General features: G+C 47.2%; 2 protein-coding genes across 2 annotated transcripts; one reads left to right on the top strand and one right to left on the bottom strand.

Moving 5' to 3' along the window:
• tmem47 (transmembrane protein 47) lies at positions 1–6,619 on the top strand. The gene is made up of 4 exons (XM_082524852.1): positions 1–105; positions 177–404; positions 4,294–4,434; positions 4,529–6,619. Exons 2-4 carry the CDS (start codon positions 179–181, stop codon positions 4,705–4,707), a joined length of 546 nt encoding a protein of 181 aa, XP_082380978.1. The 5' UTR covers positions 1–105; positions 177–178; the 3' UTR covers positions 4,708–6,619.
• A 53-nt stretch (positions 6,620–6,672) lies between these two features.
• Positions 6,673–13,974, bottom strand: tab3 (TGF-beta activated kinase 1 (MAP3K7) binding protein 3). Its single transcript, XM_082524851.1, has 7 exons — positions 13,697–13,974; positions 12,857–13,028; positions 11,456–12,701; positions 10,818–10,978; positions 10,224–10,317; positions 8,846–8,929; positions 6,673–7,521 (listed from the first exon to the last, which is right to left on the bottom strand). The coding sequence occupies exons 2-7, from the start codon at positions 12,956–12,958 to the stop codon at positions 7,382–7,384; spliced, it is 1,827 nt and encodes a 608-aa protein (XP_082380977.1). The 5' UTR covers positions 12,959–13,028; positions 13,697–13,974; the 3' UTR covers positions 6,673–7,381.
• Positions 13,975–15,976: the final 2,002 nt, after the last annotated feature.

The following is a 15,976-nucleotide window of genomic DNA, read 5'->3' on the forward strand; positions in this document are numbered from 1 at the left end:
CACCGCGGCAGCGTCCTCTGGGCTCAGGACGCAGAGTGAGCGGAGGCTCGCCACCACACTGTGCGCGTTCAAGAGGGAACAACCGCAAGTTATTACTGGTTCAAGGTTGGCGATTTCCCGCATTTGTTTCATTGTTTTTTGCTACTATTTGTTATTTAATGAGTAAGATACTTTAGACATGGCTTCATCCGTGAGCGGCACAGAGGAGGTGCGGGTGACGGCGTTGACGCCCCTGAAGTTGGTGGGACTTGTGTGCGTCTTTCTCGCTCTCTGCCTGGATGTCGGTGCCATGTTGAGCCCGGCGTGGGTCACCGCGGATGATCAGTACTCCCTGTCCTTGTGGGCGTCTTGCTGGAAGCCCGTCAGCTCCGAGGATTGGTCCTGCAACAGCACGCTGGCCACGGGTGAGAAAGACGCTCATGTGCCCGCACAGACACGCTTAACACTGGCGGCTGCTGGCGTGACGTGCCACCATGTTGGCTGAAAGTTTTAAACCAGTTGGGTGTTGTAGTTTTAAGGGATGCTTCACCTTCGAAATCGCAGGGTTGTGGGCGCAGACAGACACCTACATTCATATTCAAATGAAGTGCGATGCACAGCTCTCAGGGATAACAAAGGGTCCCCGCGGAGAGTGCGCTGCTGAACCAATCTGTTCTGTGGGTGAGAATTATAAAACATCACCCCAGAGAGTGCTAGATGTTAATTACTTTATAATTAGCTATTGCCTGTTTAATTTAAAGTGCCGACATTTTCTGCATGAAATAGGATCTAGAACGGTGTGTTGCGCACTGCTGTCCAATTGGGAAATAATCGAGTACAGGAAAAAGTGAAGTCTCACAAGTCTGATGAATAAGACGCGTTGGTTTCTTTCTAGGCCGTTTGACTCTTTTTTGCTTAAAGCGTTTGCTCAGTGCGCCACAGAATGATGTGGGAATGTTGCCTCGCCAGGAGCGGTCCAGCTGGGGTTTCATTTGGCCTTTTGTTGCGATCAAAATGAGCCTTTGTGTGGGTTTCTTCACCGGCCAAGGAGCAGGGGCAGCTCAGAGCAGAGAACTCCCCCGAGATCCAGATGCCTGCAGATTAGTAACCAGGGAAACAAGCTGAAACACTCCAGAAATTTTCTCTATTAGGGAAAAACAATTTTTTATGGAGTCCCCTCACTTAGCTTTTTTTTCTAGAAGCATTTCATATTTCCATCATAGCTACTAATCCACCGAGAGAAAGGAAGAGAGAAGCTGGCTGAACTCTCAGAAAATTGATCCTATCGCTAGTTGAGTGTTTGTAGCGCTGTGCAAAATATCTACTGCATATGTAAAGCAGTGCAACAGCCCTTTATGACATTTCTAACGCACTGGCAGGCTTTCAAGCCACAGTTTGTAGATGACGATCCATCTTGCAACACAATAAAAGCAAAAAAATGTCGAAACTGATCTCACAGAGAAGGTTTGTCATTTTAATTTTCTTGTAAATGTGCCTAAAGCTTACACGGGTTTATCCTGCTGTATCCCTGAGCAGACTGTCTAACATTTCCTGTCTGTGTTTCTGCTGTCTCTGAGCGGCTCCTGCGTGCTGACTGGTGAATTGCATTTTTGTTAGTCTGACAAAATGTTTTCTTTCTGTCTGAGATGAGTAACTGCGGGCCACTCTGGCCCCATTCCTCCTCTGTCAGCGCAGACAAAGTGCACTTTGGTGCCATATAAAGACACGTAGTCTCCGTGTCAGCTCCCAGCAGCAGCAGCATACCACAGTAAATGCACACAGTGAACTTCCCATTTCCTCAGGCTCGTGCTTGGCTAGGGCTTATTGATTTGAATCCCAGTAATCAGTTTCTAACCACCCCCTCCCCTCATCAACCCGCGATATTTCCTTGGTGTCATGCTTCGGGCATTAAATAGATCCTGTTAGTCTGAAACAGCAGCTCAGATGTTTTGAACTTGTTCTGCACAAAGTTCTCTTTAAACCGTAATAATGTGCTGTAAGGTAGACATCAAGTATGGCCTCATTACGTGCTCTAGTGTTTGTGCAGATGCATATAGGTTATCCTGTCTGCGTGTTTCTCTCTCAGACAGACACGCACACACATGTAGTCAGGAGCTGCCGGTGGTCAAGTATAAATGCTACAGACTCCACATAGAGCCAGGAATGCAGCAGCAGCAGTGTGTTCATGCCAGGGTGGTGCGAGATCAGGATATCAATGTGGAGCCAGAGTGTGAGCACGTCCAGCTCAGTGAGATGCAGTGATGGCAAAGCGTATTAATAATGTAATATGTTAGCTATCCCATTCTGGGGGCCTGCTTCCTCTTTACGGGAGGTCACAGAACTGTGCAGGCCACATACCGGCTCTGTGGGACAGAGCCTCAGCTCAGCGACACAGAGGACACGAACCTGGAGCCTCCGATTGAAGATGGTGCTTCTTCAAACAGGCCTTCATCCTGCTGCCTTGAGAGAGTGAGGCTGAGATTGTGTGACAGTGCGAGAGAGAGAGACACTCGAGGCACTTCTGTGACACAGATCTTCCACAGTTGTCTGAGACAAAGCAACTGAATCGGGGGCCTTGAAGGATTTATTTGCTTAACACTTCAGCAGTTCCTGACATCCGTACAGAGGACCATAATTAATGCTCAGATTGGATCTTGTGTACTGTATCTCCTTTTCCATCTGTTATCGTGCAGGGCTCAGATTAATAGTTTGGCACTTCCTGCTCGTCAAAGCCTTTAAGCACCCTAACTCTGGCTGTGTCTCTCGCACAGCGAACAGGATCCGTTCCAATTCTGAGATGAGATGACTTTCTGCATCCTGCTGTTTTCATGATAAAGTTGCGCGCCGGCTGGGCTGCGGGCACCAAAATGACCCAGGAAAGATACAGTATCTCAACAGTGATGGGTCTGTGACAGCTGCGGGTCAAGTCAGTGTAACCCTCCCTCTTTGCTGAGAGGCAGCAGCAGCGAGGGGGTCGCTGTGGTTGTGAAAGCAGGGAGGCTAAAGGAAAAGTGGTGCTCTGCTTTTTGTGGGCTCGCTCCAGCATCCTGTGGTGACAGGACCCATTTTTTAAACTCTAAATCCTGAGCCATATTTGGTCAGAAGTGGTTGATGTTTGTTTATATTTGAGCGGCTTGGCCCCTCCAATAAAATTTCCCTCCAACAAGAGTGGGAACTGTATTTTAAGCAGCTTATGTTCCGTCACTTTCTTCTGCTGTTTTAATGATTTTCTGCCTCAGCAGAGAGGAAGTATTCTCAGCCATGCTTAATCTTTTTTTATTTCCCAGACTCCGTAATAAACAATACCTCGTACACGTACTAAAAACAGACTAAATAAACTTTAGTCAGTCACTGTAAACTTTTCCACACTCTGTAATACTGAGCCGCGTATACAGAGCCCAATCCCCTTTATGCTTTGATGTTTACCTTTTTCCACCCACCGTACTTTAAATGATTTCCTCCTGTGTAATCAAATGCTTCATCATAATATCCTCCTCCTGTTTACATGCAGACCTCCTGTTTCCGCAAGTAAACAGTAAAGCAATGAAAGAGACCCCTAATCTCTAAACAATAACGTATATTGTCTCTCAACAGTCAGTTGGTGTCCCGTGGCTAATTTAGACTAAGAAAAACTGTTTTCTCAAGAAAAAGGCAAGGCATCTAAAAAAGAAGAAGAAGCCTACGATCGTATTTTTCTGCCTTTCACAGCTGCGTCTGTTTGGGGCAGACAGCTATTTCCACTCAAGTGTGGATGGGATGCTGAGGATGCTGCTGAGCAGTCATCAGCCGACAGGGATATACTCATTGTCAGAGTCACCTTTCTGCTCCATTGGGATCCATTACTGGACTGTTGGAAATGTGCACGTGTAACCAGGCGCGTGTTCGTGCCAGAAAAAGGGCTGTGCTCAGTTTGAGGGTTTGCATTCCTCATCTGCACCCCGCCAACGGGTCCCCGGTGGCTCAGAAACGTTCCGAGCCATCGCCGCCATCGCTCAGCCTCCGAACCACAAATAGTTTGTGTTTACACTGTGGCGATTCACCACCAGTGTTATTTACTTTTGAGGGACTGAGTATTGCACTGTTACTGTGGCTAACCACTGCAGCCTGTGACCTATTCTGCTGCCTCTGTCTTCTTCCCTTTATCCGTCCTCATCTTGTCTCTCCGCTTCCCCCCTCCTGTCAGCAGCGCCGACACGGCTCTCCAGAGTAACCTTTTTTTAGCTACCTGTGTCACTCTCTGTTTCAGTGTGATTTCACGGTTTTCCTCCCTCCCCCTCTCCCTCCTCTCTGCCCCTGTGTTTGTGCTCGTCTCAGACTGGCAGATCGCCACCCTGGCTCTGCTGTTGGGGGGAGCAGCCCTCACGCTGCTCGCCTTCCTCGTGGCGCTGTTCTCCCTGTGCTTTGGCTCCAGGAGTCGCTGCTACAAGCCTGTGGCCGTCATGCTTTTCTCTGCAGGTATGTAAAGAAAATACATTTTCATCGAATGTGCACAGGAAGACCCCAACTTTAATGATGCATCTTGCGTCTGAACTGTCTGTTTTTCTTGCAGTTGTGCTCCAAGTGTGCAGCTTGGTTCTCTTCCCCATCAAGTTCATAGAGACGGTCAGTCTGAGGATCTACCATGAATTTAACTGGGGCTACGGCCTGGCATGGGGATCCACCATCTTCTCTTTCGGAGGCGCCCTCCTCTACTGCCTCAACCCCAAAAACTATGAAGACTACTACTGAAAAGACAAGAGGAGAAACCTGGGACCTCACCCAGCTAGTGTCCACATTAGTAATAGCACCTCTGTTACACATCGCACAACCAGACCAGAAATAGGAAAAAAAATGCTCATTAAAAATTTCAGGACTGGAAAGGAGCTCTTGTATTTGATACTGTGAACTTGTCTGAAATGCTGTCCTTGCTCATTGGACTGAAGCCCTGAGGTCTCTTAGGAGGGTTGGCAGCGAATCCAGTCATATAAAGAAGCGAGGCACTTTCATTTGGGAGCGAATGCCACCGGTCAGATAATCCTGCGTCCCCTTTAAGTGTAACTCCAGTAGGTCTTAGTTCTGGACACAAGGTGTGTTGTGAACAGATGGATTCGCTGGCCCCATACCCGGAGGAATTGATGGACTAATTAGCCAATCAGAGAAGAGAAGGAGATGTAGAGAGGAAGACATTCTTTTGAAGTGATATCCTGAGGATGACAAACTGAGGAGGCACACCTAAAGAATGCAACATGCCACATTTCCCCAGAGACGCAACAATAACTGGAGGCTGGCCAAGCTTTCTTCTGCTGCCAGCAGACTTTAATATATCGGAGAAAGCATGTCACGGAGCTCCCTGGACTCACTGCATTTGTCCTGTCCTGCTTGTGTCTATTATAACTGGGTCAATAAACAAACAGAGGCTACCTAAGACAGCTAACACCTTCCAAACGGGTGGAAGTAACACAATCCTAGTTAATGACTCACGAGTGTCTTCTACACAAAACCTGATTTACAAGATGCGATCAAGAAGTTCTGAGAACAAAACTATAAAAAAAAATCCAAAGCATTGCCTGAATTTAATTTGGTCATCTAACGTTCAAAGTTACCTTTTACCCGCGACACGCCCACAAAGCTTCCAGCACAGCTGTTATTTTTAGATCGCTCCCTGGAATTCCAAGTATCCATGACCACAGACTGCAAACATTAGCTTCTGTTTTCTTCCTGTTAAAAGGGAGTTTTTCCTTCCCACTGTTGCCAAAGTGCTGCTCATAGGGGGTCATATGATTGTTGGGTTTTTCTCTGTATCTATGAAGCGCCTTGAGGCGACTTATGTTGTGATTTGGCGCTATATAAATAAAATTGAATTGAATTGTTTGAACCTGAGCCCTCCGTAGGGAGGACAGTCGCTGGTTTAAGATGTCCAGCTACAGGAGTCGAGCTGAAGAGGTTCCTCAGCATTTCCCAGGATAAACTGGAGGAGGTGGCTGGGCTGTGGAGGTCTGGGCATCCTTGCTTAGGCTGCTGCCCGGCCCCGGATCATAGCTTTTACACTATAGAAGATCCAGCATCAGTGTCAGAGGGCGATCTAAAAGTAGCGGCCGATCGTGAGATCACCTGAAGTCTTGGCTTTAGTAAACCTGCTGTGAGAACCTTTCAAATACCCCCAGTCATACCTTCTTTTTCAGGAAACTGCATCATAAATAAAATAATAAAGCTTGTTAGTTACAAGCACAGCAGTAGGAAGGTAGAGGGCAAATGACCACGTCTGCTGAGCCAGTGTGCATGATCATACCACCCAGCATGTGCTCACAGACCTACCCGTGTGATGCCTCCTTATCTTCCCTCTCAGTAGGAAATGAAACGCTCTCAACAGGCACCATTAAAAATACATCTGCTTCCCTAGACTGTAGCTGAAAAAGGCAACAGACTCGGTTTTAGCGTCTGAGCGAAGGTGCACGCCAGAGTGAGACGTGCTGTGTAGAGTGAAACGAGGACCGCGAGGTAGACGACCTACGGCGGCGTGCTGTGGTAACGGGCGTCTTCTTAAAGCTCCTTTATAGCGTTCATGAACTCCCTCCTGCAACATCAAAGTAAATGAATGTGTGCATGCATTTACAATTCCCACTGGTCTGATAAACACAATAAACATGTAGTAGAAAATAAATCAATCGTGCGTGTTTCATTTGGGAAGGAGAGAAACTCTGCACCTGCGCAGGATCAAGTCACATAGAATCAGCTCTTTTATTAAGTACAGCAAGTTGAGGCATTTGCACAGGAAATCAACATCTGTTGAACACATAATACAGGGTGGTAATAATATGCATAAAAGTACCAGGAACATACTCGTATGCAAGTGTCTTTAGTGTTCTTTCAGTGAGCTCTCATACAGAGCCAGATACAGTGTAAAGTCTACATTTCGCATTAGTCACAACTTATATACTCATTGCTTTCATTGTTCCACTGTCAGAATGGGGGAGCTGGAGGTCCTGGATAAAACAAGTGTCTCCATTTGTACTTCGGGAATGGGCACAGTGTAAACAGGGCAGTCATTAGTTCTGCATGGAATGGTCGCCAGGTAAACCACAGCTCCTCCTCCTCAATCCTTAAAGCGCTCTGACATCTCTGAAGCCTGCTGCGCCCGCCGTCTGAGCCGCAGTATGCTCTTACATGTCTGCCGCCGGAAGCTCCAGCCCTCCGTGGTCATTATCCATCAAAGAAAACAAAGGTCAAAGTGCACAGGAGTAGGGGACCAGAGCAGGACGAGAGGGATAAGTGGCTCTTCCTCAGCAGGTAGGAGGGGACGTATACTGATTGATGGGATGAGACCTCTACACAGATTCTGCAGACTGTAGAGGGGCGGGGCTTATAGTATCCAGGGATTTGCAAGGGATGAGGCAGGAGTGGAGATACAGCACAGTGCGTAAGCTCAGGTGTAGCGTGGCATCTCGCACTGTTCACAGCGGTTTAGTGCAGGGTGGTTGAGGAAGGTGCAGCTTTCACAGTTCCACTGGGCGCCTTCAAAGTCCTCGTCCGTCTGGGGCACCCGCTTCGAGGCCTGTGTCCCTTCTGACAAAAAGAAAGAAGCTCATTCACGTGGTAAAACATGCGCATCAGTAATGAAAGGCTGCAACTCAGAGCTGCATTAAAACGAATGCAGGTAATCATTCAAATGGTAAATGGTAAATGGCCTGTATTTATATAGCGCTTTTCTAGTCCCTAAGGACCCAAAGCGCTTTACATATCCAGTCATCCACCCATTCACACACACACACACACACACACTGGTGATGGCAGCTACATTGTAGCCACAGCCACCCTGGGGCGCACTGACAGAGGCGAGGCTGCCGGACACTGGCGCCACCGGGCCCTCTGACCACCACCAGTAGGCAACGGGTGAAGTGTCTCGCCCAAGGACACAACGACCGAGACTGTCCAAGCCGGGGCTCGAACCGGCAGCTGTCCGATTACAAGGCGAACTCCCAACTCTTGAGCCACGATCGCCCAAGGGTGAAACCTGACAGAAACATGCATTTACTAAACCGCAGAGCGAATCTTACATCTCTGTCCGAGGTCCTGCTACACTCAGCAGCTGAGCAACAGGTGCATCGTCTGGCCCTGAAGGTTTTTCTCTACATCAGATATTATGATGCTAGATGAACTGCTTCTCATACAGCACCTTCCTACTCTACTCCTTTTGTCTACGCTAAACTATCATTTTATCGAATGTGAGTGAAGCAGCTCTGGGATCAGTATCTGCTATCAAACTGGAGAAGCTAAGAAACCACCAACTTTCCAATTAGTGGATGTCCTGCACTACAGCCAGTTCTACTTTTGGGTGGGTAGTGTGGGAAGTGCCGCATGTTTGTTTTGGCCAACTTTAACTCCAGATGCTCGAAAGGGTTTCAGTGAGGCGATCGTGTAAGCTGTGGGGCCACCACAGCACCTTAGAAAAGCTACACAGCATTTTAATTTCACAACAGTGAAATCAGATTTTTATCCACTAAAGTTCAGTTGAGTCTGATATAATGTCGACACGTTGCCTAGCAACTAAGTAACCTAAACTGACCTGATTTTAACGTTTATCTTCCTAAAATCCTTTTTTATAAAAGACTTTTGTTTTAATCTTAAGGCAACAAAAACTCGTTTATAGTTGAATTACACACCTATCGCATCACGATGCTGCCGAGCAACCACATGTTTAAACGGACACATTTTTATGCATCTGCAGCACTTTATAAAAAGCTCTGTGTCATTTAATTTCACAGCTGTCAGCATGAACAGACCAAACAGTAAGAATTAAGACCAAAGTGAGACAAAGATCTGAATGAAGCCTCAAATCTGCACCTTGGTAAAATATTAAAATGTCTCTGACTTCTGCAGAAGTGCTTACCTTTCTTTCCAGATGTGGGTGGCACCACAGGACCAGGCTGAATATTGTCATAAAAGTTGTTCATTGCTTTGGGGTCAAACTTCCCTGCAGAGATCAGACAGAAAGCTTTAGTTTGTTTTAAAGAGAGCCTGTTTCAGCCAGAACTGTCCCAACAGGCAACGACAGACAGAGGCAGCTGTCACAAAGACTCAGTTTACTCAACAACTTGTCGGCCAATCAAACACCTGGAAGAAGACGAGCATCGTGCAGGCCTACTTGAAACGTCTTATCCTACTTTGGGAGCATCAAGTAATTGTTGCTTTAACTGTTTGATGACAAATAATTAAGTGTTTTATCATCTATAGGAAAATATTTTTTCTCAAAGATTTTTATATTAAATTGAAGCAAAGAAAAACAGACACACACAGAATCGTTAAACAACAAACAAGCAGGCTTCACAACGATTGTTTGAACTGAAATGATAGATTACAGATTAATGACACATTCACACATGTTGTGATTGCTTTTATCAGGCTGGTGAGACGTTTACTTAAATAACTGTTGGATTTTCTCTGTAAGCAAAGTCCTCGAGTTTGTAGAAGAAAGTTGTAAACAAGTTTTATGTAAAATGTTTGCGTGTTGTCAAATTAATTTTACCTTTAACAGCTACCATTTCAGGACAACAAGAATCTCACGATGTGACATGAATAACATGAGGCCACATCTCACAGGCACACGAGCTTATCTTGAATTAACGGCACTGATAATCTTGTCTTTGTTAGAAAATTAGGTATCAGACTCCTAACGGTGCTGGCACAGGTGAACACGAGCACTGTGATTTGCTGCCATCCTGTTGAACGAAACGTCTGATCGCACAGGCCAACATTTATGTCACATCCACAGACACACAATGTGCCATGGAGTGTGTTGTGGCAGCATCGAGTTGTGGGGCTGCTCTCTGCAGCACATCTTGCAAAGCAGAGGGTCAGACGAACACAGCCAAATGAATCCTGAAGGAAACGGTCCCTGAGAGTGTGCTGCTTCCATCATCATCATCACTCCTGCTAAACAGATAAAGGATTGGAACTAATGTCCACACGCTGTGTTGTAGGCCAAGTGTTTCAACTGCAGAATCAACAAGAATCATGTGCCAGCGAAATACTACGCAGGGCCCAGAGTGGAGGTCGAGCACAGATCAGCCCGAGGCCTGCAACGCACCGGCCAGTCATTTCACAAGCCTGCATCTGCATGCGCTGCAGCGGATACTCGTCCATCATTCTGGACCCGACACCGTCTGCTTCAGGCCTCGGCTCTTTCAAGATCAGTGCTTTCAAATAAATCAGAGACACTTCAAAGCTTTGTGTGGGAATGCATTTGTGTGCGAGTGATGCGTACATACCTCTAGACTGCAGTAGATCTGTTTCCTTCAGTGTACAGTCAATATCAATTTGAAGCTGTCGGTTCTGACTGCGTAGTCGGGTCATCTCCTCAGGCTGCAGACAGTAAGCACACGAGCCGGTCTGACTAGCCCACTCCCACACTCGCACTCCACTTTCATATGTATTAGCAGTGAAATCAAACCAGTCTTAACACCAGCTTGACCGTCTCAGTGATTTTCTAATACTCCTTAAATATGGTGTTTTTACAGGCAACATATCACCACAAAGTGGTGGCAATATACCTTAACACCACAAAAAGCCATTCACTGCAGGTGTTGGACCGGTGAGGCGTGTGCAGCGGGTGAGATTAGATAATACTGCACAAACATGCACAGACAAGTCCTTCAGCACATCAACGAAAATGAAGTCAAGTGAAAACTCTGCAAGGTAAGCAGCAGCCACGAAGGTCTTGGGAGAATAATCAAGCAGTTCCCAGTGAATAAAATAATAATCAATAAAATCAGTGATCATTTCACAGCTTGCCTTTATAGCTTTGGTCAGTGAAGCAGCACACAAAGACTGACATGTAAGACAAGCACACGTTCAGGCCTTACTCGGGGGATAAGACTGGTGGAGTTGACTCGTCGGAAGCGTCTTTGAAGGGCATCGTATTCCATGTTGTTGACGTCACCCTTCAGCTGCTCGAGTTTCTGCTGCTCCAGCCGCAGCTCCTTCATCAGACGCTCCATCCTCGCCCGCTGGTGGAGCAGGAGAGCTGAAGGGAAACGCACCAAACACAAAAAGGCTTTTTTTAAAAAGAAAAGAAAAGCTGCAATGCTCTGCTGCGACTCCAATCTGCTATAAGCCTGAAAGTGGTGCAGGTAGAGGGCGTGGGGAAGACTACAATCACATGAAAGCAGTGTCATGTGTACTTAACACGTGCAAAAGACCAACATGCAGCCTTAAATTAAAAAAAGAAAAAGGCTGACAATCACCTTTTCTCATCACAACACGCAGACAACCAAACATACTTAAAGAGGACAATCAAGCACAAAGCAGTAAAAAAATATCACAAGGCTGAAGGTGCAGCTGCAACCACACTGTCCAAACAATGAGCAGCAGAAGTTGTCACGCTGCTTAATAAACCCATGACAGGCGAGATCTTAAGTATTGCAAAGCATAACATATATAAAATGATATGAATATTGAAATATAAGATTTTGATGGACAAACCAAAACAAGAAGCCCTTACCTTGCGTGTAGGCATAGTCATCAGAGCCCGAGCTGGAACGTCTGGGCATTGGCTGAAACTGACTGGTGATAGTCCCCGGTAGAGCGGAGATGGGCAGGATGGGTGCAGGGGCGGCGTTGTGCGCCCCTTGGTCTACTATGTTGAGAATAGGCTCGGCTTCAGTGACGGGTGGTGAGCTCGGGGGCCTCTGAGCCTGGCCTCCTGGGGACACTTTGATTTTGAACGTATAGGCTGACTGCCCCGGTTGAGGGGACGAGGCAGGCCGAGGTCTTCCCTGCATGTACACCCCAGGGTGGTACGACTGCGGACCTGCACTCATTGCAATGCCCCTCGAAGGGGAGCTGGGCGAAGAACTGGTAGACATGTAAAGTTGTCCCTGGGGGTGAGGAGTGTGCACAGGTGAATTGCTGCGAGGCCGCGGACCCTCCAGAGTAATCTCTATCTGGTTCTTAAGGAGGTTCTTTGTTTGGTACGGCCTGTAAACAGGAGGCTGTTGCTGGGGCGGCTGCTGGTGATGGTAGGGCATGCTGGGAAGAGTTGGGGAGCTAATAGGGAGGAAGACATACTGCTGGTGCTGGGGCTGCAGCTGGGGTTGCGGTTGGGGCTGCGCCTGGACCTGATGCTGTGGGGAGCTGTAAGGTGAGCCGTATGTGGGAGTGCTGTAAGGGGACTGCTGATGTTGATAGACAGGTGCACCTGAGGAGGACCAGGGTGCTGGCTGCGGGCTTTGAGATGGCGAGGGTCGAATGTACAGGCTTGGGTTGGTGTTGTTTGCGTAGTGTCCAGGAGGGATCTGCAGAGCTTGTGGGACGTTGGGTATGCTTTGCGAAAGAGTGACTGTTATAGGGTTCATGGTGTAATGTGAAACAGAAGAGTATGTGGGAGACATGCCTGGCATTGTGGGTGGAGGGGTGGGAGTACTGGCCGAGCGGCTCTGATCATTCATGAAAAAAGGATTGTATCCAGGGGAAGGAGCCATGGCGGCAGGGGCTGACAGCGGTTCGGGGTAGTTGGGTCGCTGCGGATCGATGTGACTGTCACTGGTGCTGTGCACTAGGGAGCGCCCTACTCCTCCTGCTCCTCCATTTGATTTGCTTGCATCTGAACCTGGGTAGCCCAAGCTAATGTGTAGCATGTGATTTCGGTTCAGCCGCCCCTCCTCTGGACTGGGATGGAAATCACCATACAGGTATCTGTTACTCTCCTGAGCCAGCAGATGGCAGCAGAGATCCAGGTTATTGTTGTTCTGAGGCAGAAAGGAGTGTGATTAATAGGTATCATGTTCTGATCATAAATATCTTCTGCAATGTTTTTACGATGCAAGAATTAGTGCAAACACATGATGCACTAATACATATATTATAACAAGTCTCAATCCAAATAGCAGCTTTCAATATGTACCTGCAGAAGGCACTGTGACACTACCCCCTCTGGGATCTCTGGGAAACGCTGCTTGAGGTCCTGCAGGATGTGGTAGTCGAGCTGAGAGCCTCCCTGCGCCATCCTGAGCCAAAACAGAGAGTCAACGAGCCCAGAGCTGCAAATGTCGAAATAACCGATCTCGTCTCATCCCCTGATGACAAACAAAGCAAACAAATAATTGAACGTGGAAATTCCTGCAATGATCCCATCAGGACTGTCGGCCTGCCAAATGACAGTCACACACCCTATGTGTCAGCAGTAATCTTAACGCACGTATCAATTAAACAGTCACTGTGCGGCATGTCATGTTGCTTATTTAACCGAATACAGTTAATCCGTGAATGGAAGACACAGACTAAACGAAAACATGGATTATTGTGCCATTTATTCCCATTAGCACACGCGTGCTAAGTAAGGAGGTGGCTGTCAGTCTGTTGTTTGTTTGCCATACTGTTGCACCAAGCAACGACGACATACCAATGCTAGCTAGCAGGCTAGTTATCAGCATCAATTAGCCTCCGTACATCACTCACATAAACAACCGCACCTGTGCACCCTAAAAGACAATCCTGCCACTCCTGGAAGACGCTCCGATGTCACCTGTCACTAACGCAGCGTCATAAACCCCTAAACCAACAATGCGTTTAAACCAGGCTAACTTAATTCAACAGCCTGTCAGCTAAATATGCTAATGCTAACCCTAGCTCGGTCCGGCTGGCTGGTCAGCTGCTGTCACAAGCCCGGGTGTTGATGGATTAGCTAGCTAACTATGCTAAAGCCAGCCAACGTTAGCCACTAAAACGGCTCCATGGCTCTTACCACACGTTAAGAGTCCCCTTCATGTCTCGGGCTGTAGCGGAGTCCCGAGGGATAGCTGTGATACTTCTGAAAAGGTGCGCCGACGTTTCCCGGTTCTTTGTTTGGGCTAAATAACTTATGCTTTTGCATTCCAGCGTCAGGCCCGTGCCGCTGAAGTGCAGAAGTACTAACAGATCAGCCCGTCTATCGCGATAATGTCAGATTTTCCCGGACCAGGAAGTTGTTTATTCGACGTGATGGGCGCTGTCAATAGTGCGCATGTGTGGAGCGTGCGCGCTAAACTGCTTTCAGTATTTTGTCTCGGCACAGGGGCACAAATGCTTGTGAATAACAATGTATTTCCTGTAAATACTGAGCCAGTCCCCCCCGACACACACACACACACACACACACACACACACACACACACAGATATATAAATAGATTCTATCTTTTTATTTTTATTTTTTGCATATTCGTCACACTCAGGCAAATAACAATAGACAGTTTAAATTATTACGGGAAAAAAAGCCATCCAAACCTACCTGGCCCTGTGTCAAAAAGCTTTCCACACAGGGCTAAAACAATGTCTAAGAACTGCAGGCCTCACCTGTTAAGTTATTGTTAGTGTTGATGATTCAACAATAAGGAAGACAGAGTGGGCAAAAACGGAAAGAGCCACTATTAACCAAAAAGAAGACAAAGGCTCGTCTCACATTTTCCAAAAAAAACATCTTGATGATCCCCAAGACTCTTGGAAAAATAATCTGCGGACTGACGAGACAAAAACTGAGCTTTTTGGAAGGTTTTTCATAAACAGACCATCGTAGCTAGTCTGTTAGTATGATGGTCTGAGCTGCTTTGCTGCTTCAGGACCTGGACGACTGCACACTGTAATTGATGGAATCGTGACTTCTGCTCTCTATTAGAATATCCAGCCATCAGCTCATGCCCAGAAGGTTTAGTGAGACCTTCTATGATGTATAGTTCAGAGATGGCAGCACTGACAACAAGACAGAAGAAGGAGCTGGAGGTGGCAGAGTTAAAGATTTTTGGCCTGAGGGACCAAAACGGACAAGATTAGAAATGAGTACATCAGAGTGGAAGCTCAGGATGACCAGCTTGGAGACAAAATGAGAAAGGAAAAGCTGAGATGGTCTGGACATGTGGAGGGACAGAGGAGGGACAATGGATACGTTGGAGAAAGGATCTTGAATATGGAGCTGCCAGGCAGCAGGAAAAGAGAAAGACCACAGAGAAGATTCATGGATGTACTGAAGCAGAGCAGGCAGAGGGTTGATGTGTTGGAACCCAAAAGAAGAAGATACTTTAACTCTGGAAGCTGAAAACATGTCAGATGTCACATTTTAGTGAAATAAAGGTAGGTGGGGTATAAGAAAATTGTACTTTTTTCTACAAAAATCACACACACGCACACGCACACACACACACACAAACATATATTTGTCATCATTTTATGACAACAAACATCACATTCATTTAACTTATTTTCAATCGATATTTCCACTAGTCCACACCCACACGTCCACTGGCTCTGTGCCCAGCAGCGCCCAGCCCACAGTCTGAAATCCACTGTTTATGATTAATGTTTGACTTTCTTACAGCACTACCAATAAGCTCGGAATGTTGCCTTCAGAGATGGAGACGAGGCAAGCCTGAGGACAGCTAGGGCCAACCTTTCCCGTGGCATCAGAGAGGCTAAGAGACAGTACTCCAAGAAAATATCCCATCACTTCAAAGACAGCAGAGACTCACGGAGCCTGTGGCGGGGCATTCAGACCATCACAGATTACAAGCCCCCACCACAGACTTGTGACAGTACTATCCCCCTGCTGAACGAGCTGAACACTTTCTTTGCTCGCTTTGAAGTCCAAAACAGCACCACTGCACAGAAGACCCCACCCCCTCCTGGTGACCAGGTGATGACTCTGTCACCGGACAGCGTGAGGAGATCCCTCAGCAGGATCAATGCACGTAAAGCTCCGGGTCCTGACAACATTCCTGGTCGTGCACTGAGAGACTGTGCAGTGGAACTCACTGATGTCTTCACAGACATCTTCAACATATCACTCATCCAGGCTGTCGTCCCCACATGTTTTAAAGCCACCACAATCATTCCGGTTCCAAAAAAGTCATCTCCCTCCTGCTTTAATGACTACCGTCCTGTTGCACTTACTCCCATCCTGATGAAGTGCTTCGAACGACTAGTCATGCAACACATCAAGACTGTCCTGCCCCCCTCCCTGGACCCCTTCCAGTTTGCGTATCGGCCCAATCGCT

This window comes from Aulonocara stuartgranti, assembly GCF_965226115.1.
Source record: "Aulonocara stuartgranti genome assembly, chromosome: 23".
Classification (NCBI taxonomy): domain Eukaryota; kingdom Metazoa; phylum Chordata; class Actinopteri; order Cichliformes; family Cichlidae; genus Aulonocara; species Aulonocara stuartgranti.

Excerpts from the sequence above, each read along its gene's own strand:
- tmem47 (XM_082524852.1), top strand. The coding sequence starts at position 179 with ATGGCTTCATCCGTGAGCGGCACAGAGGAGGTGCGGGTGACGGCGTTG. Across the intron at positions 405-4,293 it reads CAACAGCACGCTGGCCACGG|ACTGGCAGATCGCCACCCTG; the intron begins GTGAGAAAGACG and ends TGCTCGTCTCAG. Across the intron at positions 4,435-4,528 it reads CGTCATGCTTTTCTCTGCAG|TTGTGCTCCAAGTGTGCAGC; the intron begins GTATGTAAAGAA and ends TTTTTCTTGCAG.
- tab3 (XM_082524851.1), bottom strand. The coding sequence starts at position 12,958 with ATGGCGCAGGGAGGCTCTCAGCTCGACTACCACATCCTGCAGGACCTC. Across the intron at positions 12,702-12,856 it reads TGTCACAGTGCCTTCTGCAG|AACAACAATAACCTGGATCT; the intron begins GTACATATTGAA and ends TTTCTGCCTCAG. Across the intron at positions 10,979-11,455 it reads TGACTATGCCTACACGCAAG|CTCTCCTGCTCCACCAGCGG; the intron begins GTAAGGGCTTCT and ends GTTTCCCTTCAG.